Here is a 24,184-nt window from a genome sequence, read left to right on the forward strand (position 1 = left end):
TAATTTTCACTCTCTTGATGTGATTACATTTCTTTGTTAACATTTGTTAAAGGCATTCGACTTTACTACATATTGCTATATGATAAATGACCCCAGCTCCAGGCGTCCCCTCTTCTCCTTTCCTTGAACCCAGTAAGGTTCTGTCCTGTGTGTCATCACTGCTCGATACCTATTTTGTGATCGTGCTCCTTTCAGGGTGGTGGTGCAGAATGAGAGGAGAGAAGAGTGGACCTCCCTCCTCGTGACCATTAAAAAGCTCTTCATCCAGTATCCAGTGCTGGTGCGACTGGAACAGGCAGGTACTGCATTTATGTGCTGGAAGGTGCGGCAGGGGAGGAGGTGTCAGATGGAGGCTGGGGGACCAAGAGGTTCCTGCTTGCTTCCCTTCCAGTGTTGAGTATGGCTTCTGCTTCTGGCGGGGTTTCTATGTCAGGTTGGGTCCCGCTGGTCATTGCACGTGCAGTAAGTTCAGTCACGTCCCTTCTGCAGGGGGAGGGGCCTGTGGATCAAGGCACCTTCCACTTGTTTCTTTTTTTTATATATATAAATTTATTTATTTTATTTTTGGCTGTGTTGTGTCTTTGTTGCTGTGCTCGGGCTTTCTCTAGTTGAGGCGAGCCGGGGCTACTCTTCGTTTGTGGTATGCGGGCTTCTCATGGCGGAGGCTTCTCTTGTTGTGGAGCACGGGCTCTAGGTGCGTGAGCTTCAGAAGTTGTGGCACATGGGCTCAATAGTTGTGACTCGTGGGCTCTAGAGTGCAGGCTCAGTAGTGTGGCGCATGGGCTTAGTTGATCCGCGGCATGTGGGATCTTCCTGGTCCAGGGATCGAACCTGTGTCCCCTGCACTGGCAGGCAGATTCTTAACCACTGCGCCACCAGAGAAATCCCCCCACTTGCTTCTTACGAGTCCATCTTTCATGAGATGTTGTTCCTTCTCTTGTGTCTTTTGCTTCAGAGGGCTTTCCTCAAGGAGACAATTCTACCTCAGCGCAAGGAAACTACCTAGAGGCCATCAATCTGTCATTCAATGGTGAGTAAGGGCGCCAGCCACAGTGAGCGGATGTCTTGCTGACCACATGGCTGTGACCTTCCTTTTACTAATGTGCAGAGACCCAGACCTAGCTGGTGATGCCCCCACCTAACTACCCCCCAGATTAACTGAAAGCAGTAACTTCTGTTTGGATGGTTTTAATGGCCACCATGTAGCTCTTGGGTTTTCTGTTGGGAATCAACTTCCTCTTCTCATCTGCTTCTCATGGTGATCCAAGAGTAAAGAGCTGGAGAAAGTCCTCCTTGGGCCCTTTGTTTTCCTAAAAACTGCGTTCTTATTATTTTCCACTCCATCCTTCAGTTGCTTCCAGGTAATTTTTTTTAATTTACTTTTTTTTTTTTTAAATTACAGAAGGAGCCCATTGTTCCTAGAATTCAAATAATAGAGAAGTATATCAAGTACAATGAAAATCTCCCCCTTCCCTCCACTGTCAGACCCTTCCAAGAGGGACCATTGTTAACAGTGTGATGTGATTTCTTCCAAACGTTTCTCCCTGCATTTATGTGTTAGCTGAGATACTTTGTTTGCAGATAACAGAAACCTACTGAATTCAAACAAAAAGGAAGTTTACTCTGAGGATACAGGGGCTCTTGGGGCAGCCAGAAAAGGCTTGAACACCTTGTTGAGGAGGGTGGGAATGAGGGTGGCTCTGGGAACCACAGCAGCAGGAATTCCTAGACACGAGTTCAGCTCCCAGTGACCCTGTCTCTGCTCTCTGGTTAGAATTCCACATTCCCAGCTCTGGTTAGGTGTCTGTCCATCACTGGCAACTGACAGAAGAGATGGTGTGTGGTCACTTCACTGTGTGTATCGCCTGCCCGTGACTGTACTCAGGTGCTAGGGATTCTAGAGCATGGGGTCTTTTATTAGTAAGTCTTTTTGTCACATTTGAATGGCACTAAATTTCCATAGTAAAAATCGCACAGCACAGGAATAAGAATTAGGGAATTCCCTGGCGGTCCAGTGGTTAGGACTCTCTGCTTTCATTGCTGAGGGCACGAGTTCAATCCCTGGTCAGGGAACTGAGATTCTGCAAACTGCGTGGCATGGCACGGCCAAAAAAAAAAAACAAGAAGTAAGAATTAACTTGCCAAATTTAAAAAGTCATCACAAGATTCTGGTCAGCTCTCTCAAATATTGTCTTAAATCAATATTTGATTCTTCTAAGTTTCAATACAGATCCATTTATGGATGGTTTAAATTAGCGACATGAAATTTGGATATTTAAGGCTGCACAAGGCAAGTATTCAGCCTCGAAGAGGGGTATTAACAAAGGCAACAGGGACATAGACCTGTATTCAAGCAGTTCTTACTGTAGAAGGGGAAGGACAGAAGTGAATTCAGGCCGGGAGGTGACAACCGCTCTAACAGAAACATGGACGAAATGGTCCGAGAGCATAGAGACGCTTGCCACTGGCTGGTTTCTGATAAGCTGTAGCATCTTCACAGGAGGACTTTTTACTTTGTTTCAAGTGTTTGACAAGCACTACATCAACCGCAACTTTGACCGAACTGGGCAGATGTCTGTGGTGATCACGCCCGGGGTGGGTGTGTTCGAAGTGGACCGGCTACTCATGATCCTGACCAAGCAGCGGATGATAGATAACGGTAATGCTTCCGGGGCGCTGCTGTGTTTATAGCCTGATTTACCCTTACCCATCGGGATATGGGGACATGAGTAATGTCAGGTGACAAAAAAGAGTTCCATGGTCAGTCGGCTTGGGACATGCTGGGTCATGCACAGTTCGGCACAGTTCCTAATTGCCAGTTTGAATATGTTAGTGTATCTTGTTTATCTCTAGAGGACATAACTGGCACTCTGAGTTTCCCAAACATACTTGACGCTGGAGAACCCCTTTGGGGGATTGTTTCCAGGATCCAGCGTCCATCAGCCCATCCTGGGAAGCGCCATGGGATCATCCAGTCCTCCCTCTGTGATGTGCCGTGCGTCTCCGACTTGCACCCCCTCCCCCTATTTGATTTGTGTTTTAACAACAAGATGGAGTTGGGAACGTAAATCCCGGTGGCCAGTAAAGAAACTCTGTTGAATGATGTGGATTATTTTGCTTTTTACTGAGATGACAAGGTTCCCTTTCCTTTCGGGCCTTGAAACTGTAGTCATGGAGGCCTGGCGGTCTGTTTGACAAATCACGATCTGCAAGGCCGTCAAAAGCTGTCAAGCACTGATTAGTGGCAGATGCGGTGGGACTTGGTAAAGAGGACACAGACAAAATGCACCTATTTACTTCTTAACCGCGTGGGCAGAGCTGGTGAGGAGAATAAGTCAGCTGTGCCTTGTACCCTGACCCACTTGAATCACACAGCTAATAGATTGGGATACGTATCTCTACACTGCCCCCCCCACCAACTCTTTCTGTCTTTCCTTTTTTAGGAATCGGTGTGGACTTGGTGTGCATGGGGGAGCAGCCACTGCATGCTGTCCCGTTGTTCAAGGTGATTGATTTTGCAGTGCTCACTAAAGGCCAGGTTCCAGTGCAGGGTGATCTTGAGAATAGTTAGAATCAGAGAAGCTGGAGCAGTTCCGGGCCCTACCTGCTTTCCAGCTGACCTGGGGGCCCTGCCTTGTTCCCTTTCAGCTGCACAATCGGAGCGGCCCTCGCGACTCTCGCCTGGGTGACGACTACAATATCCCTCACTGGATAAACCACAGGTGGGTGAGATCTGGATTCGCCGTAGAGGATCAGGGATTCCATTAGCTTCCTTGCCATTTTTTTCTTCAAACCTGTTAAGTTCTTACTACAAAACCTTTTGTGACGAGAATGTGGAAACCAAAGTTCTAACATTTGTTTAAAGCATCTCTATATGCAAAGCCATGGCTGTGACATAAGAACAGTCTATGGTGAAAAACATAAAAACAAGTTTGAAGGACTTATTTCCACAACTATTCCCAATTCCCCCTGTTCCCAACTCACACAGACCATAGTGGACCAGCACAGGGCCTGGGCCTCTCTCCATTTGTAGAAAAATCCCCATGCCTCCTCTTCGCATGAGACCAGGCCTCAGTGTTCCTGCTAACTTCAGCTCAAGGAGGAGGTTCTAATCCAGTTAGGAATCAGGACTAGCGCACATGAGACAATTTATAGGAAAAAAAGGAATAGAACAATATTTTAAAACATAATTAATGTTTTGTAGTAATTACAAAAGAAAGAATTGGGAAGATCAGTGAGGCCTGAGACAAAGGTGTTCCTGGGAGGGCTGATCCATGGCTGGGATTCCAGCTGTGTCTTGAGGTTTAAAATGAAAGGGGTTTAGGGACTTCCTCAGTGGTTAAGACTGCACGCTTCCACTGCAGGGGACACAGGTTCGATCCCTGGTCGGGGAACTAAGATCCCGCATGCTGTGTGGCATGACCAAAAAAAAAAATTAATTAAAAAAAAAAAGAAAGGGGTTTAGATGAATGACCCTGTCTGTTTCTTTTGCAGTTTCTACACATCCAAAAGCCAGCTCTTTTGTAATAGTTTCACCCCACGAATAAAACTGGCCGGAAAGAAGGTAGGTTTCACCCACCAGCAGAGCCTTTAGGGACTGTCACTGATGTTATTTTGGGCCTAAGAAACCTCCTGTCCCCCAGTGGTCATGAATAGCATTTGAGAAATTTGTCTTAGTACTTTATAGTTTTCTGCATTAAATAAATAAACAACAAAGCAAATCCCAGGAGTGATTAACTCTATTTAATTTTGCAGCCTGCCTCTGAGAAAGCAAAAAATGGCCGTGATACGTGTGAGTATTTTTTTCTCCTTTCATCACTTTTAGAAAGAGTCACCTAACCCATGGCAACAAGATTTTGTGAGGTTGTGTAAAAAATTCACAGCCAAGTTTGGGAGACCAGAGTTCCCCTTGTGTGATCTTTGGAAGGTCCCTTAGTGATCCTGTATATTTTTGTCCTGTCAGCTGCAAAATGGGTGATAACAAAACCTTATTTTTCTTTTCCATAGGTCAATTGTAGGGATTGGGTGGAAAGTTTTAAAGGACTAAATATACACATTAAATGATATTTTTATTTTTTTTTAATTAATTAATTTATTTTTGGCTGCATTGGGTCTTTGTTGCTGTTCGCGGGCAGATGATATTTTTAAAGTGGGATCACAGAAGGAAATGCTGCCATCATCTTGCCTTTACTTAATGCTAGTAAATAGTAATCTCTATATCGCTTTGACATATAAATCATTTAATCTTAGTAACCTGACGAATGGGTTATTATCCCATTTTTTTCAGGGGGAGATGGTGATGATGACCTATATCTTGCAGATTTTCATGAAGACCATCCGAAGGCCTCTTGTTGAAATGTGTTTTGAGGACAGTTTGTATTATTTGTGTGTTTCAGCTCTGGGGACTCCCAAAGAATCTGAGAACACCCTTCCCATCCAAGTGGATTACGATGCTTATGACGCGCAAGTCTTCAGGCTGCCAGGCCCATCCCGGGCTCAGCGCCTCGCCACCTGCAGGTTTTCTGCCAGATGCACTTTGGGGTGGATGTAAAAGCTGATCAGGAAAACCTGAGACCCAGTAGGGACCTGCATGAGAGCAACCTTGAAAACATCTTAAATTAAAATTAGCCAAGTGGAAGCCGTAGTATGTGGATCATTAGGGAGTCTGTTTTCTGGTTCTCTGGCCCAGCCATTTTGTTAGCTATGTTTGCTATGAAGTATTGTCCCCTCATAAGGAGAGCATTCTGCTTTTTCTAGCCAAGAGAAGCAATTCGTGAATTCTGGAATTTTCATTTCACTGGGAGGCCACTAATGATAGATAGATAGATAGATAGGCAGCCACTAATAGGTAATAGATAGATAGATAGGTAAATAGATAGATTGATCAACCGATCGATCCCAGGGCCCAGAGTTTCTTTTAGGTTTATTATTCCCAGAGGGCGAGAGACTTTTCTTTCTTTATTCCTGTTTTTAAAATTTGCTCCATGGTATTTTGGTCATGTAGTAGTTTTTCATTGTGATATAGTCAGATTTACCACCATGCTCATTTCTGGATCTTGTGTAAGAAAGCCATCCCTACTCCAAGGTTAGAAACGTGTCTTTTGTATTTTCTTCCAATACTTTTTTGGTCTTGGTTTTTATACTTAGTTCTTTATATAGAGTTTTTTTTTTTTAATGAAATGTGAAACAGAGCTCTAGCTTATTTTTTTCCCGAGAAGTACCGCGAGTCCATTTTCCACGTTTCTTAGACATGGAAAGTGTGCTTTGATTGGAAGAATCACTGATTGGAGGAATATTCCATCTCTTCACATTGTGACAAATGGGCTTAGAGTGGCCATGTGCTCTTCTTCTGTCCTTTCCCCTCATCCCATCCTGATGTCTGGTCCCGAGAATGCTTAGAGCTCACAGTGAGTGCTGTTAACAGCAGCTCCCCTGCACGTAGATGCTGCCTAGGGCCTCGGCGGTGCTTTTCTTCTGAGTGTCTAAGAATGCTTTCATGGTCCAAGATCCTTGGTTTTTTCTTCTGATCAAAGACGGCAAGACCTGATGTCTCAGAGACTCAGGCTGTGTTCCTTGAGGGCACAGACTGTGCCCTAATCTGTGCTGTATCCCCACGCTGGGCTGAGCATATGCTGGCACTCAAATATTTACTGTTGAAATAATGAAAAGTGTAGTCAGCCCTTGGGATCTATTTTCAGATTCCATTTAAGCTCTCCCTTAAAATCCTTCCAGGTGGAAAGAGAACAGCTCTGATGCCAGAGGGGTGGCCCTATTGGCGGTTGCTTCCATTCTGAATTTTTGTACCCCATTGGGCTCCTCTCCTGCTGATCCTTCTTCCTGCTGTTTCCAGAGGTTTTCCCCTCAGGGAGTTTCATGTTTTAATAAGGGCATATGTTTTTAAAAATTTTTATTAAGGAAACATTCAAACAGACCAGTGAAATGAACAGTTATCAGTGTGTTGTCAATCTTGTTTTATCACTTCTCCCACATTTGAAATTTCGCTTGAGTATTCTAAAACAGATATCAGGTATCCTTTTCTTTTTTTTGCGGTACGCGGGCCTCTCACTGTTGTGGCCTCTCCCGTTGCGGAGCACAGGCTCCGGACACGCGGGCTCAGCGGCCATGGCTCACGGGCCCAGCCGCTCCACAGCATGTGGGATCTTCCCGGACTGGGGCACAAACCCGTGTCCTTGCATCGGCAGGCGGACTCTCAACCACTGCGCCACCAGGGAAGCCCCCTTTTCTTTTTTTTTAAACCTGTAAGTATTTCAGCATGTGTGTCTCTAACAAATAAGAAATAAAACAAACAAAAAAAATGTGATCACAGTACCCTTGTCACTGGTAACAAAATTCACACTAATTCCTTAATATCCCTGATAGCCAGTCCCTCTGTAGATTTCCCAATGGTCTCAAAACTGTGATTTTTACAGTTACTTAGTTTGAGTTGGGATCTGAAGAAGATGCACATGTTGCATTTTCTCTTATGTCATTTTCTGTGACCGCAGAGTGTCTTGCTTTCTTCCTTTGTCTGTTTATTTCCATATGACATTTAACTTTTCCTGTTGTCTCTGAATCTGCTGTAAACTGGCAATTATCTCTAGAGGCTTGGTTAGATTTGGGTTCAATTTTTGATGCCGGAAGACTTCTCAGGCTGTGCTGTGTGTTTCCTCTCGGGTGACATCGGTTCACAACCCCATTCTCAGTGACACGAGCTTGATGGTGGGATGAGGTGGGGTCAGGCTGAGCGATTGCTTCTTTACAACTCTGATCCTGGGACTCTGGCCATTGGATGACTGTCAGTCATCTCCCCTGTTTCTTCCACGACATCTCCAGCTGCTCAGGGCAGAGTCCCTCCTACATTACCTCCTCGGAGATCCCATTGGGGGTTTTCGTTATTGGCCTCCCATGTAGCCCAGGCTGGGGATCCGTTTGGTAGTTGTAACTCTAGGTGGGACAGCACCCCCCGCTTGGTGTGACTTGGTCTCTACTCACCAGGTCCGTGCGAGAGCGGGAGAGTCACAGTCGGAAGAGCGCCAGCTCCTGTGATGTCTCATCCAGCCCTTCCCTGCCTGGCCAGCCGCTGCCCACAGAGGAGGTGAGGAGCCAGGCTTCTGACGACAGTTCCCTGGGCAGGAGCGCCAACATCCTGATGATCCCTCACCCCCACCTGCACCAGTATGAAGTCAGCAGCTCCTTGGGCTACACCAGCACTCGAGGTCAGAGGGCAGGGCTGGGCAGGGTGGGGATAGCTGCCTTCCTGTAGTGGGGATGGGCGGGACTATGGATAGGTGTGGGCTGTAAGTCCCATGTGTTAATTATTTCCATGCAGGTGCAGTGAGTACGAATGGCCTTAGCTGTTTGTGTGTGTGTGTGTTATACTATTTTCGTCTTTACCCTTTCTTCTTCTCTCTTCCCTATAACTGTCTACCTTTCCATATGTTAAGGTAGAGCTTTTCTTAGGCCTAAGGTTAAAGTGTTTACTTATTTCCTTAGCATTTCCATTCGAGCCACACTTAAAACAGCCTCTTTCCTCTATTCCACTTCAAGTGACCTGTTAACTTGGCATGGCCCAGGGAGCACAGGTGCTGCTTTTCCTATATCTTATCTTACCCATCCAGTGGCATCTGCAACTCAAGTATACAGCCCCCTCCTGCCTGTTTGGAAAACTTTCTGTTGTGAAATAATTATGGATTTATAGGAAATGCCAAAAATAAAAATCCAGGGAGGTCTTGTGTAGCTTTCACTCATTTTCCCCAGTGATAACATCTCGCATAACTAGTACAGTATTAAAACCAGGAACATGACCTTTGTACAATCCACAGAGCTTATTCGGAGCTCACTGGTCGTACATGCATTTGTGGGTGTGTGTGGGTGTGTGTGTGTCTGTGAAGTTTTAGCACATGTGTAGACATATGTAACCACACCACAATTAAGATATTCCATCCTCACGGCCTCTCTTCTGCTACCCCTCTAGAGCCATACCCTCCCACTAATCATTCTCCTCTGTAATTTTGATTTTCAAGAATGTTTTCTAAATGGAGGAGTAGCCCTCCTGACTTTTAATCACTGATTTAGGACTGTTGTATGCACACAGCTGCCTCCTGTTGCCCTGGAAGGATTCCCAAAGGGTGAGGGGTGTTTCCCAGCACTTTGAAGGGGAAGCTGGTGGCTCCTGGGGCCTGAGGACCGAGGAGCAGGGCGCTTTCATCTTTCATTCATTAGGCACCATAGACACTGAGCCAACAGCCAGAAATCTTTTGACTGCTGAAAAAAGTGTTTTTTTTTTTTAAACTGGTTCAAAGTATAAAAAGGAAATTCTGAAAGAGAAAGGAGATATTTAATTACACAACTATAGAATATAACCTATGTCACCTACATTAATTAGGGTTAGTATTCAAAAGAATTTTAATACATTTGAAGATTTCTAGGAATTCCCCGACTCCACACTTTCACTGCTAAGGGCTCGGGTTCAAACCCTGGTTGGTGAACTAAGATCCCGCAAACTCTGCGGCCAAAAAAAAAAAAAAATTCTAGGTTAGCTTTTTCCCACCTTCTGGAAATTTCTGAGTTTGCATGACAGTTATATTCCCATTCTGTTAAACGTATTCTTAGAAGGGTCTGTAGTAAAAGTTAAACTACACATTAATCCTTTAAAAACCTTTGTTATTCTAAAAGCCAGTTCTCCTCTGAGGAGATAAATTTGCTCTTAATCCAAGTAGCTTTTTATTTTTTTAAATTATATATATATTTATTTATGGCTGCATTGGGTCTTCGTTGCTGCACGTGTGCTTTCTCTAGTTGCGGTGAGCGGGGGCTACTCTTCGTTGTGGTGTGCGGGCTTCTTATTGTGTTGGCTTCTCTTGTTGTGGAGCACGGTCTCTAGGTGTGCGAGCTTCAGTAGTTGTGGCACGTGGGCTTCAGTAGTTGTGGCTCGTGGGCTCTAGAGCACAGGCTCAGTAGTTGTGGCGCACAGGCTTAGTTGCTCGGCGGCATGTGGGATCTTCCCGGACCAGGGTTCAAACCCGTGTCCCCTGCATTGGCAGGCGGATTCTTAACCACTGCGCCACCAGGGAAGTCCCAATCCAAGTAGCTTTGAAAACAAGTATTTCTTTTTTTGCGGTACAAGGGCCCCTCACTGCTGTGGCCTCTCCCGCTGTGGAGCACAGGCTCCAGATGCGCAGGCTCAGTGGCCATGGCTTACTGGCCCAGCCGCTCCGCGGTATGTGGGATCTTCCCGGACTGGGGCACAAACCCCCCTGCGTCGGCAGGCGGACTCTCAACCACTGCGCCACCAGCGAAGCCCCTGAAAACAAGTTTTCTTAAAAATTATCTGAATGGTAGAATTGATTTCAACATCCTTAATGATATGTGAGAGTTTATTGGAAAAGCCAAAAAGCAATTCACTGGAACGGTGTCAGGCAATGCCATCCACATGGCCTTTGTTTCCAGTTTCTCTGTTATATTTAGGGCTTCTCACCCATCCACCTACCCAGTGTAGCATAGGAAACATTTCCCCTTTCCTCTACCCATATTTTTGACCCATTTTAGCCCTTAGTCCTATTTCTTACCCTTTTCAAAGTGTGTACTCACCTTTTTTAAAGTTGAGTTCTCTCCTTTTATTTCCATGATAACTAGCTAGACTGTATTCTTTCTTATTTGATAAATTGGACCATCAATTTCATTAGTTTACAGTGAAAAATGCAGTTTTCACGGAGAACTGAATGTTCTCTTCTTGCATGCACAATGGCTTGAGGAATTAAATATTACTATGTACCATGTTCTTTGGTAGGAATTGGGTAGATAATGGTGGACAAGACATTCCTTGATGCCATGGAATTTGTATCTGCTGGACCCACTTTCTAACCTGGGTGTTTGCTTAGTAAACATGGGATGCTCACCAACAGAGTTGGTTGTAGGTTTCAGCTCTTTGATCTACTCAGGTTAGGGACCTGTCTGCCATTGAATGGGACAGGTTGAGCCTAAATATCATGCCGTCTCCTTACCTGGTCAAGGCTGGATGCATCCATTTCTTCATTCTTTTCTCCCAAGAATTTAGTTTTTTTAACACAGTAATGTTTGATTGCTTACTCATGTTCCGGGCCACTGCATTAATGGGAGGGGTTTCTGATCCACCCAGTCACTCAGGGCCCCATGATCCTTCCATCCCGGGATGCCATGGTCATCAACACTGGTCTCCAAAGTTTCCACAGCAGGGCAGAGGAGAATGGAGATCATGCGTGGAGAGGTTTGTGGTCCAGGCCTTCGGGTAGAGCATGTCACTTCTGCCTGTGTTCTCTTGGCTGGAACTCAATTATTTGGCCCCAGCGCAAAGGGACTGGAAACTACAGTCTCCTTGTGTGTCTCAGAGGAAAATCAAACAGGTCTAGTGAACACATTGGCTATCTCTGCTAGGGTCTGCCCTTCTGGTCACCAAATATCTACATGTATTGTTCCTCCCACATGCCGAATGCACCCGCCCCATCCCCAAAGGGAGACAACTCAAGACCCACTATTGAGTCATTGCATCCAGCTCAACATCTAAGGTCTCCAGGCAGTGTGTGGTCCTCCCCATCAGGTTTGGGTGTGGCTTCACTGGGCCAGTAATTTAGGAACCAGAACCCCCTTCTCCCAGGTATTTAAAAAGTAAACCCAATATTTCATTCCTTTATAGTTTGGCGATTTCACTCATTTCCCTCGTTCCCTAACATGTACGCTCTCCAAGGTCCTTGTCAGCCTCCGCAGATCGTCCTCCTAGTTCTGTTTTCACCGTGACCCTGTGCTTTCTCTCTGTGCCTCCCCCACCCCACGGTAACCGGCAGATGTCCTGGAGAACATGATGGAGCCACCACAGCGGGACTCCAGTGCACCGGGGAGGTTCCACGTGGGCAGCGCAGAGTCCATGCTGCACTTTCGACCTGGGGGATACATGCCCCAGCGGGCACTGATCAACCCCTTTGCACCCTCGCGGATGCCCATGAAGCTTACGTCCAACAGGAGGCGCTGGATGCACACTTTTCCTGTGGGTAAGTTGGGCGCTCGGGAAAGAGCCCTGACTGGGAACTCCTAGTCCTGGCGTCCCCTGAGTGGCCTTGGTCAAGGGTGTCATTTTCTCTGCACCTGTGGTGCCCCACCTGGAAGATGGGGTGGCCACGCCCACTTTGTCTGTCCTGGGGCTCTTGTGAGGATCCTTGAGGACTTTGTAGCTAGCCAGCTGTGTAGACCCAAGGGCTCCTTTTTCTGTTTGACAGGGACTGTGCTTTGCCACCTGCTTTCTTTCCTGAGACGAATGTCCCTCTTCTTGTTCACTCCTTCCTTTCCTTACTCTCTGGATGTCAGTGTTACAGTCTTTGTTACACGGAGTTATGTTACTTTGTTTCCTCTCAGGGTCTCTGACAGCAGGAAAAAAAAATTTTTTTTTTTTGAGAAATGGGTGAACAATTTCTTTTTTTTCTTTTTCTTTTTTTTAGTTTAAATAAATTGGGGGAAAAAAGCTTAAAATAAACGAGTTCTATTTTTTATAATGGGAAGCTGAAATAAAAACAAACTACAGCCATATTCCAAACCATGTTTAAATTTACAAACATAATGAAAGAAGCCTGCCATAAAAGTGTACTTTCTGTATGATACCATTTAAATAAGGTTCAAAACCAATCAAAACTAAAAAATAAATTTTTTTATTTCAAATTCACTGTTTTTCCTAGCTCATCCTTTTTGATCTGTGTTCTGTCCTAAAGAAGATGACAGTAAGGTTTTATAAAGCTGTGGCTAAAATTAAACTTCAGCTTGATGGGCTGTTACTGGGCTGGGGAGGAACAGGTACATTAACCTCCTGGGTGTTTTCATGAAGCCATCCTGCTGAATGCTTGCAAGTGTCTAGTTATTTTCTTTGGTACTTGCTTTTGGAGTTACAAGTTAAATAAGTGAGCAATGAATCTGGTTCTTTTGGCTGTAATTGGGGGTCATTCCCAGCCCCCTTTTTGCCCCTCTTATCTCTATCCTAATCTGTCACCTTACCTGTTTCTTTCTGGTGTCCCTTCCTCCCCACCATCATCCCCACTGGCTCCCTTCAAGTTCTCTTACGAGAACTATTGATGTTTCTTCCATGACCGTCAGCTCTTCCTGCTTCTGTGCTTCCCCCCACCCCCCATCACACACGCTTTTCTAAAGCTAAATGTATTTACTAAATACTCTGCCCACCTGGCCCTCTAAGAGCCGAGGCCCTCCTCTGCCAGGCTGCCCAACCTCCCGCCTCCTCACCCCCATCCTCAGAGGTTTTTCTCTTTCCCAAGCGAGTTTGTGGCCTCCAGCTTGTGTTTTGCCTCTTCCACGTTTGGGGTTTGCCCAATACCCTCTCCTTCAATCCCCGCTAACCTGGTTGGACACTCAGCTCTGAAACCTATCATTCTCCAGGAAGCATGTTTCCGTAGATGCGACTAATTCTCACTTATCTCCTACTCGATGTCTGTTTTGCCCTTGTGCGTCCTCTGCTCTTGAAGTAAGAGCTGTTATCATCTCAGGTACTAACAGAGTCATCGGTGTTTCTCTCATGTGTCCCTTCTCGTTTCGCCCACGTTGACCGTCCTGGGAGGGACCCTTGTCTCCCATACTGTTATCTTTCTTTACTGTGTCTCAGTTGACATGTGCGAGACAGAGGACCCCAAAATATTTTTAGACTGAGGCCTCACAGGAGGATGAGCCTTGCTTGGAAGAGGCGATGTCCCATCTGGGAGCCAGAGGGTCACAGACAGGACACGCCTCTGTGGTGTGGTCACCTTTCAATCACCCGCGTCCCAGCAGCGGGAAGGAAGGAAGGTTGAGGTGAGGTACACAGCACTGGCTGTCGGGGGAATGATGCTCAGTGGATCTTTGTCTGGGCAGGACCATCTGGAGAGGCCATCCAGATCCATCACCAGACCCGACAGAACATGGCAGAGCTGCAGGGCAGCGGGCAGAGGGACCCGACCCACTCCTCTGCAGAGCTGCTGGAGTTGGCATACCATGAAGCCACTGGAAGGTGAGGCCGGGCACGGGGTACTGGGTGGGAGGTACTGCGAGAACGCGCTCGGGCACCCAGGGCAACAGCAAAATAGACTGCCCGCGAAACATCTCGTCCGTGAGACTCGGAGACACCGTGTGCACGCGTGCGGGCCTTTCCTTTGTCAGCGTCGTCCCTGCCGCCGGGCCAGTGCACAGCAAATAGCCTGAGATGCTTTTGCCAGAGATGTTCCCCAGGCCCTGCTTTAGCTTCTCCTTTAAGTCAAAACACGCTTTGTCAACCTCAAACATGAGTTTCTCCTAATCCTCAGTCATGGGAGAAAACAAGTTCCAAGGCAGGTGGTTCCCGCTGTGTGTTTTGGGCAGTCAGTCTATGACTTTTGTCATTTTGGTCATTGAGGAATTCCACTGTTGGGTTTAGAAGAAGTTGATGCTAAAAGCAATGGAAACCAAGGCCTGTGTTTATAGAAACAAGTCTTTTCAAACCAGGATCCTGAATGTGTTACAAGGCATCCGAGGAGAGTCAGCCTAGGAAGAGTCATTTAAGCCTTGACATGCTCGAGTCCATGCTACACTACCCGCTGTTGCTGTGATCTGTTACCTTTGCAAAGAGCAATCTTTGATCCCTTTTCCGTCATCCCAACATCCCATGGGATGGATGAGGGATACAGGCAGGGCATAACCTCTTTCCCAGGTTAACTTGGTACCTCTATTCAAGCACCTCACATTGTCCTGTGGGTATCAGCAAGGGGAGGCTTAGGACAGAGGGGGCAGGCGTCTGACGTGGCAGTGGGGAAGCAGCTGGGGTGCCAGGGCAGGAGGCCAGAGCTGGCACACACTCCAAGCCCCGCAGCCTGGCGGCCATGGTATGGGTCTTAGTGTTTGCCAGCCTTTGTGGCCAAATGTTCAGGCCTGGTTTTGATGAAAACCCCCTGGAGACAGGGTGAGCAGGATAAAAGAGGTGATGATCTGCATTAAGCCAGGCGGCTGGGCTTTGTTCTCTGCAGGCACAGCACTTCCCACCAGCCTGGCGATGGCACATCCTTCTTGAACTTCACTGGAACAGAAGAGCTTTCTGTCAGCCTGCTCAGTAGCAGTGGTGCAGGTAAGCAACCCAAGAGGTGACAGAGTGGGGATGCTCAGAGCAGGCCTACACCTAGAAGCGAGGTGGGAACCAGAAAAGCAGGGCCATGTCTATTTCCGGATCATTTCAGCCACAATTTCGGGTGACCTATTTAGAAGCAGTGCTGTATAATGCACGGAATTATAAATGGGCTGCACTTTACATTTTTAGCAGAGAACGTGTTGGTCAAGAACACATTTATCATTGGACTGTCAGTGAGTCATGATTGAGGGCTGCTTATGAGATCACTGTAGTGGGCAACACCAGGCCTGAGAGCTTTAAATTATGAGTGTGTGTGTGGGCAAACCCACCCCCATAAAAACAATCAGGAGAGACCCAGAGGGAGCAGTGTGGTTCCAGCTACGAGTTCAGAGAAGGGAAGGGTGACGTTGTTGCTTACAGAAGTGGGCACGCATCTCAGACGCGAAGGGGTAGGATTTGGTCAGGAGGAGAGTGAGAAGGTGAGGGATTCTAAGTGGAGGGAGAGTAGGAACTTGTATTAATACAGGGTTTATGCTTTTTGGAAGCACTTGTATATCTGTTCTCTTACGCGATCATCCCAGTAGGGAGTAGGTTATTAAGTATATTTTACATATACGGCAACATAACACCCAGAGATGTGGAGATGTTACACTGATCTCTCAGGCCAGTAGCCAGGTGTCCTGCTGTTTCTGATTTCAGCAGCAGTATTCAGAGAGCCTTTACCGGGGTAGGGGAACATGAATTTGGATGGGTGGGGGGCAGATTTTGGAAAGCCTCAAAGGACAGATAATTGTACAAAATGAATATGAAAAACATTAAAACGGAAAGAAAAAATGGTGCTGCTACTTTGTGTCTTAGTTTTCTATCAGTTAACTTGCATTTGTGGAACTTGGCTTAAGGAAGGCGTAATGAAAGTGAAGTTGTATTAAGTTGGTGAATGAAGTTTTCCTCCATTCACGGGTGAATTCAGCCAGCGACGTTTCTAGAGGCCTATAGCTAAGCCTCGGAAACTGGACTGGCAGTGAGAGAATTACTAAAGGATTATACTTATTTCCTTCCTATTTCTAGTGCATCTTTTCTGTCATTATTTTGAATGAGAAAACAAATTGAATAAAAATTGGGGGATGAGTAAGATACTTTTTATCCCTGTACTCAGGGGGCTAAAAATGTTACTTGTCTACCAGACTCTTTTAAGGTACCTTCAGAATATGCTAAAGGGAACATTTCTATTGTTTTGCTAAAAGAAGGAGCCATTTTATAGGAACCCAGTGTTTGACCTTCCTGGCTGTTTGGGGTCAGGTTGTACCAAGCAGGGCTGCTCTGGGGCTCATGGGACCACACTTTGAGCGAGTTTCCTGGTGACCTGAAGCTGGGGAACCATGGGCTCAGGTGGTAACAGCACCAGGATTTGCCCACAGTGGTCGTGGAGTGCTTCCGGCCTGGGGTGGGTAGCTCACGTAGACCAGATGATTCCTCAGAAGACGAGTCTTGGAACTTTACAATCTAGTCTGGGGAAAAGCAGGAAGTTGCAAAGAATCCTTATTCAGCGATTGGTGTGGAAGATCCTCAAATGACACCATCCTAGAGGCCTCTGAGCTAAGAGTTCCCTGGTGCACATGCATTGGGAAAGCGGTTGCTGCCCCCTGCACCTCGGGTTCACCTTCTCGCTGTTGGGCTCCTGAGTCATAGATCCATCTACCTGACGGGCCTCCCCACCTGGATGACCCCCGGCTACCTCATCCTTAATTACCGGCAGCTGAGCTCGCGTCTTGCTGTCCCCCCGCCTGCCCACCTGCCCCTCCTTTTCTGACTCTGGGCCACATTATCCATTCTCACCACCGTTGCTTTGTTTCAGACCCATGTCATTTCTGGCCACGATTGTCACCGTAGCCTTCAAATCATCCTCCTGCTCTGTTCGTGTCCCCTCCGATCCATCTCCTGTACTGTCACCAATGAGCCATTTCCAAATGCAGGTCTGGTCTGATCACCCTCTCTGTCCCACATATGAACCGTTTATTGGTTCTTCACAGCTTGTAATGCCTGTCGTCACCTGGGCCCCACCTGCCTTTACACCTTCACCTGCCTCTACTCCCACGTAGCCCTGCATGTGGGAAGAACACAGGCTCTGGAATCTTAGGACATGAGTCCTGACTCCACCTCTAAAGAGCAGCGAGGCCCTTGGGCCAGGTACTTAACTGCTCTGTACCTCGGTTTCTTCATCTGTGAGGAGGGTTGAGTATTAAGTGTGATAATAATCCACGCAAAGCGCTAAGGACAGTGCCTGGCACGCATGGTGAGCACTCAGCAAACGAGAGCTGTTGTTGTCATTATTCTTATTAGATGAACACAGTTTATATTCCAGCTGTTGTCGTGCCTTCTCAGAAGATCTTTGTCCTCATGTTTCTGTGCATAGACTAGTCCGTCTAAAGAATATGCTTTTTCCTTTATCTTCAACCCCTGATTCTGCCTTGTAAACATCCACTTGGTCTTTATGGATCAGCTCCAACAACAGCTCCTCCTTGGAGCCCTCCCTGGTGGTTTTGCTTCCCCCTGCGCCTTCCCAGGAGGTGTGAGGCACATTTCCACGTAACTCCAGACGCAGTTGTACACTTGGCATATCCTGGGCCCACTGTTTGTTTCTGCGTTTGTTTATTTTTCTTTGGCTGCGCTGGGTCTTCGTTGCTGCACGCGGGCTTTCTCCAGTTGTGGCGAGTGGGGGCTACTCTTTGTTGTGGTGTGCGGGCTTCTCATTGCGGTGGATTCTCTTGCTGAGGAGCGTGGGCTCTAGAGCGCAGGCTCAGTAGTTGTGGCGCACGGGCTTAGTTGCTCCGTGGCATGTGGGATCTTCCCAGACCGGGGCTCGAACCCGTGTCCCCTGCATTGGCAGGGGGATTCTCAACCACTGCGCCACCAGGGAAGCCCGCTCTTGTACTTCTTGATCAATTATGTCAGCTAATCACAGAGAGAAATTAGGGAAAATCATTCTAATTTGTATTACCGTGTGCAATGACCAGTTACTGTCAGATCTACCTTCAGGTATATCCAGAATCTTAGCATGTCTCATCACTTCCACCATTCATAGCCCAACCCAAGAGGCCTTCATCTTTCACCTGGATTGTTGCAGTGGCCTGCTGACTGGTCTCTCAGCCTCCTCCCTTTGCCTTTCCATAGAGTTTATTTTCAGCACAGTGGTTCAGAGTGACCCTTGGAAAATAGAAGTTAGATCATGAAATGGACATAAAGATCTTCACCTGACTGCCTGCCTGCCTCACAGAGTTGTTGAAGGACCAGAAGTAGATCGGGTTCCTTAAGGGCAAAATTATCACATTGGGTCCTTGTCTGGGGACAAAGTGGGGGCCGAAACAAAACTAGTGAACATTTCCCTCATTAAAAAATGGAAGAGAAATGGGAAAACCTCATCTGTGACCCACCTCTGCCTCCTGGCCTTGGCGGTTTGCACCATGTGCAGGCATGCAGGCGTGACTCCGATTTCGCCTGCATTTGGACCTGACTCATAGGTGAGTTGTGATTCACAGGGCTGGCATCTCTGCGGGTGTCTCTCCTGGCCCTGTGCTGCCCAGCAGGAACCAGGTGGTTGGTTGGTCTGGGCAGGCAGCGTTTATCCCTCTGTTTCTTTAACTGGGCACCCGTTTATAAGACTTGTTAGTGTCATCCCCCTGATGGGGGTAACTGTGCTAGAGAATTTTGATAAAGAAAATCAGTGGATGCCAAGTTTTCTTTCTCTTTACTGTCGGGACTCAGAATCTGCAACTTGGTGTTTGTGTTGAGTTTTAGGTACGTGCAGCAGATTTGGACCGAGAGCTACCAGGCAAAGTAAATCAGAGCGCACAGAGTTACTCACCCAGGCCAGGCTGGGTGTTTGTGGGGAAGTACCATCTCTGTAGCCCAGAGAGAAGAAGTGACTCGCCCCAGGCACAGGTGTCCCCTGGAAGCAGCCCCAAAGGCCCCACATGGATTACCTTTTTTGGCCAAACGTTAGCAACCAGCGAACACATTCACACTGCTTGACTCCGAACAGCTGTCAGAAGAGACAGAGCTGAGTTGACTCTTCTGAGCATTGGCTCCCCGAGCGGTGCGTCTGGCTTTCAACTTTGAGAGTGAGGTTCATTCCCAAATGTTGGGTTGTAGCAGAGCCGCCTGCCCAGGAGGTCTCCCCCCGCCTCCCCCGCCCTCCCAGGTCGTTGGGTTCTTCACATGCCAGTGGTGAGTCTGTGGGCCTAAAGCTGAGCCTCAGAGACAGAGCTGCAGGGAGAGGCTGTGTGCTGGGCTTGAGCTGCAAGGAAACTGTGAAAGTAGCTTCGAAGAAGCCTTTAAAATATTTATTTCTTCAAATTCTTTTCATTAAATTCTTTTCATTTCTTTCAAATAAAATGTGTTTGGGGACGGAAGACAGGGGAGGCACAAAAGGCTGAGCGTGCTTTATCCCTTAGAGATGGGCAGGTCTGCTCTGGGCCTAGAAGCCAGAGGTGCTCCGAGAACCCTTTGATGGGTTGCCTCTTTGAACTCAAACAATTGCTCACACAATTCTTAAGTTGAACTGTTTCTTTATGAGGGTAAGAATTTCAATTCTCGTAGACGAAGTCTGGATTGGGTTAAAAAAAAAAAAAGGTGCTCTGATGATGAAATTTAGAATCCAAACCCATGAGGCGATGTATTAGTAATTCTCCTATTGCTCGCATCGCTTGGAGAATGCCGGTTTTATAATTGCCTTCATACCAGTTCTCAGGCCAGACAAGGAAAACCACCCCATTGCTTCTTCTTTGTTATGCTTTGTGTTTGTGTGAAAATGGATGCTGTCAGTCAGGCTAGCTTTTTCAGAAAATTTAGCTACAAATGGCTTTTGGCTGTTGGCAGAGAACAGATAACATTTTCAGTAGATGAAAACTGGTTCCCCATTTGGATAGTCAGGAAATAAAGCATCTGTAGAGTTGCGCAGAAAGAGTCTAAATGCAGGTGTCACTTCCTTACCGTGTGATCTTCAGTTAATTACTTAACTTCTCTGTGCCTCAGTTTCTTTATCTGTGGAAAAGGGATAACACCTACCTCACATTTGCCTCAGTGTGGGTTTGAATAAAATGAAGCACTGTTATTTTTCTGACTTAATAGATTGTATCTTCTTATTATGATGGCTAGTAATTTTTAAAAATCTACTGAAGGCAGCTCCAAAAAAGAAGTTCTAAAATTGTTTTGGCCAAGTGACATCATCTTTCTGAATTAAAAAAAAAATTATTTACTTTTAAATTTACATACAGTAAAATTCACTCTGTTTAGTGTACAGTTCTATGAGTTTTGACAAATGCATAGAGTCATAAGCACCAACAAAGACATCAAGATACAGAACATTTCCATTACCCCTCAGATTCTTTGTGCTGCTTCTTTGTACTCAATCCCTCCCTCCTCCCCTGGCAACCACCGATCTGTTCTCTGTCCCTTTAGTCTCTCCCAGCAAGTCTTGCACATGGAATCATACAACTTGAAGCCTTCTGAGTCTGGCTTCTTTCACTGAGCATAATTCGAGATTCATCCAAGTTGTTGCCGGCATCCCCAGTCCTGTTCAGTACTTTTTATTGCCGTATCGTATTCCATTGTATAGATGTATTAGTTTATCCCTTCACCAGGTGGAAGACATTTGGGTTGTGAATAAAGCCACACTTACGTAACTTACATAACAGGTTTTTGTGTAAGCATCAACCTTCATTTCTCTTAGGTGAATTCCTAGGAGTGGGATTGCTGGGTCAAATGGTCAATATATGTTTAACCTTTAAAGAAACTGCAATACTGTTTTCCAAAGTGGTGTGCCATTTTGTATTCCTACAATCAGTGGATAAGGGTTTCTGTTGCTGCACATCCTGGTCAGCACTTGGCTTGAGCAGTCCTTCTAGCCATCCCAAGAGACCCGGGTGCAGAGGTATCCCACCGAACTTCTGATTTGCCATTTCTCTAATGACTAATGACATTGAGCATCTTTTCACGTGCCTTCTGTATGTGTGTCCATATCTTTTGTCCATTTCCTCATCAGGTTGTTCTCCTGCTGGAGTTTTTAGAGTTCTTTATGTGTTCTGGATACATGTCCTCTGCCAGAGGTGCGATTTGCAAATACTTTCTCACAGGTCGTAGCTTGTCCTTTCAAAAATTTCACAAGGGATTTGTAAGTATTTGTTCTTGTTAGAAAAGATTCAGCTGACACGAAAGTATTTACAGTAAAAAGCCAAAGATCTCCTTTCCCTCCCACCACTTCCTCCAGCTTTCTTCTAGGAGATAGCCACTGTTGACAGTTTTGTGAGGATCTTTCCAGTCCTATCCTAATTTTCTAGTAAATGTAAACGCGCGGCTTTCGGGATCTTAGTTCCCCAACCAGGGATTGAACCCCTGCCCTTGGCAGTGAAAACGCGGTGTCCTCACCCCTGGACTGACAGGGAATTCCCTAGTAAATGTGTTTTGAAAGGGACATTTAATTTTTTAATTTTTATTTATTTTTGGCTGCGTTGGGTCTTTGTTGCTGCAGGCGGGCTTTCTCTAGTTGCAGCGAGAGGGAGCTACTCTTCATTGCAGTGGCTTCTCTTGTTGCGGAGCACAGACTCCAGAGCGCAGGCTCAGTAATTGTGGTGCACGGGCTTAGTTGCTCCGTGGCATGTGGGACTTTCCCGGACCAGGGCTCGAACCTGTGTCCCCTGCACTGGCAGGCGGATTCTTAACCGCTACGCTACCAGGGAAGCCCTGAAAGGGACATTTAAATATTGAAATGTGTGTTTTGAAATTAGTTCTATTACTTTTCAGTCAATAAGTTGCATTTCAAAGACTCTCTGTTTTTCCTTTCAGCCCAGTTACAGGCAAAATCATTGCTTTTCTCTTGCAGTAGTGAGTTTTGATGTCCTGTGTCATATTCCAGGGAGCCATGATTCAGGAAAGAAAATTTCGGAGGATGACTGTTAAGTGGACTAAATTTAAATAGGTCATCTTGTGTTTGCTAAAGCTTGCTCTGATTAGTTGAAATTACTTTGAAATTCGTCCCGTTTCTGTTTTTCTTTCTTTCTTTTTTTTTTTTTAAACCACTGCGCCACCAGGGAAGCCCCGTCCCATTTCTTATTCTAAGTGGTGGGTTGCTGTTTGCTTTTGTGCATGTACCCTAAAGGTCTCGTTAGGCGAACAGTATTGATAACCTCAGAGTAAAGTTCTGGCTCCTTCCCGAACTTTAGATTGCTCATTTTTCTTTGATGGATTCTTTTGTGCTGTTGGAGATACTCAACACAGAATTTGTACTTGGTTTTTTATTTTTAGCTACAGTTTGGGGCTTTTTTTTAAAACCATAACTGGTCAGAACTTTTATTGCAGAATGAGTCTCACTGACACAGATTCTTTTCATCTTTCCACAGGTATGAATCCTAGGACCCAGAATAAGGATTCTTTAGAGGACAGTGTTTCTACCTCTCCAGACCCAAGTAAGAGAGGCCTGCTGACGGGGGAAGGTGGCAGGGAGGTGGGGGCGTGGGGGTGGATGGTCAAGGCACTGGGGGAGCAAGAGGGAGCCCTTTGGGAAGAGAATGGTCTGGAAGTTCACATGTCTCTGGGTGGTGAGGGGAGAGGGGAAACTCTGCAGCCTCTCCGATGGAACATGAGTGGCAGGGAGGCCAAATGACCTGTTCTGGAATGTGATTCGGGGCCACACAGGAAGGGTAGCAGAATTCCCAGAGCTGGCCTTGGCTCTCAAATGCTTAATGATGGCTCTGGGGAGAAGTCGGGAGGAATAAGACCTGAAACTGTTTACATCCCTGTAGTTGGAAGTGTTTGTCTGGGTTGCATTTGCTTTGATCATCCTTGTCTATTGAAATAGCTGAACATCTAAATATCAACAATAGCAAAAGACCAGAAAAAAAAATTTCTGCTGCTTGGTCGATTTTGCTTTACTTCATTGTGACCAGTGGGTATATGTACATCACCAAGTCTTTTTATCCCCACTTTTGAGGAACTTAACAATCATTTCACTACTTCTCCAGGTCCGGCATACTGGTCATTTTTCATGGCAGTATCAAACACATCATTAAATCGTGCTTTGGATAATCATGTCTTAATGGTGGCCATTTGGGTGATTTCAAGTTTTTTAGCATATAATGCATGGTGCAGTGGGTGTGTTTTTTTCTCTTGGTTCAGATCCTCGGAATATATTCCAAAGAATAGTTGGCAGATTGATTGTTTTCTAGAAAGCTGCCAGCCCTGAATAGATGAGCCTGTTTCTTCTCTACAACCCCAGCACTGGATTTTGTCATCTGTGTTTATTACTGTTAACTGAATGATTCTGAGGTGAGACCTCCTCAGAGGCCTCTGCAGGGCCTGAAGATACTGGAGGTAGAAAAGAGGCCACACAGACCTTTTACCCATGAAAAGAACATCATCAAGCTAAGAATTGGGAGCTTTTCTCACCACAGGGTTTGAATTCTCCGTATCTCAGTGTGTGCCCGCAGACACCATTTCTAAAAGGTTTTTATAATCTTGAGGGTCAGAAAGCTGGTGACGGCCAGAACGATGTAAGAAGGCAAAGTAATAGAGTGTCTTCTGTTTCTGGCCTCCCCACGGGGGCTGTATTGTGTGCCCACCTTCTGCTGCTGGTTCTAACCAAGAAATGTGAACAAATTCATCCCTCGTCTGCCCTATGGGGAATTGGAGTGTTAACTAGGTTATCGTGGGCTGTGTCGTTTTTTAAAAATTATTTTTTTTTAATTGAAGTCTAGTTGATTTACAACATTGTGCCAATCTCTGCTGTACAGCAAAGTGACTCGGTTATACACATATAGGCTTTTTTTTTCCATATTCTTTTGCATTATGGTTTATCACAGGAGACTGAGTATAGTTCCCTGTGCTATACATTAGGACCTTGTCGTTTATCCGTCCTAAATGTAATAGTTTGCATCTACCAACCCCAAACTCCCAGTCCATCCCTCTCCCTCCCACCTTCCCCCTTGGCTGTGTTTTGAGTTCTTGAAGTATTAAGGAGTTAACAAGACCTGTATAGAGTCAAACGCATAGACTCAGAGAGTGGAGTGGTGATTGCCTGGGGCCAGTGGGAAG

At 46.1% G+C, this 24,184-nt stretch overlaps 1 protein-coding gene across 4 annotated transcripts in view; it reads left to right on the forward strand.

Annotated features, from left to right (window-relative positions):
- Positions 1-24,184, forward strand: part of DEPDC5 (DEP domain containing 5, GATOR1 subcomplex subunit) — a 92,573-nt gene that overhangs the window by 23,813 nt on the left and 44,576 nt on the right. For all 4 annotated transcript variants that reach the window (XM_024768002.1, XM_024768003.1, XM_024768004.1 and 1 more), the window contains exons 13-25: positions 196-299; positions 956-1,030; positions 2,525-2,659; positions 3,444-3,505; positions 3,649-3,722; positions 4,495-4,564; positions 4,756-4,792; positions 5,397-5,517; positions 7,996-8,216; positions 11,820-12,023; positions 13,879-14,014; positions 15,003-15,100; positions 22,495-22,560. In XM_024768002.1, the coding sequence (XP_024623770.1) occupies positions 196-299; positions 956-1,030; positions 2,525-2,659; positions 3,444-3,505; positions 3,649-3,722; positions 4,495-4,564; positions 4,756-4,792; positions 5,397-5,517; positions 7,996-8,216; positions 11,820-12,023; positions 13,879-14,014; positions 15,003-15,100; positions 22,495-22,560 (1,403 nt within the window). The remainder of the gene's footprint in view (positions 1-195; positions 300-955; positions 1,031-2,524; positions 2,660-3,443; positions 3,506-3,648; positions 3,723-4,494; positions 4,565-4,755; positions 4,793-5,396; positions 5,518-7,995; positions 8,217-11,819; positions 12,024-13,878; positions 14,015-15,002; positions 15,101-22,494; positions 22,561-24,184) is intronic.

The sequence above is a fragment of the Neophocaena asiaeorientalis genome, unplaced genomic scaffold (assembly GCF_003031525.2).
Source record: "Neophocaena asiaeorientalis asiaeorientalis breed wild unplaced genomic scaffold, Neophocaena_asiaeorientalis_V1.1 scaffold828, whole genome shotgun sequence".
NCBI lineage: Eukaryota > Metazoa > Chordata > Mammalia > Artiodactyla > Phocoenidae > Neophocaena > Neophocaena asiaeorientalis.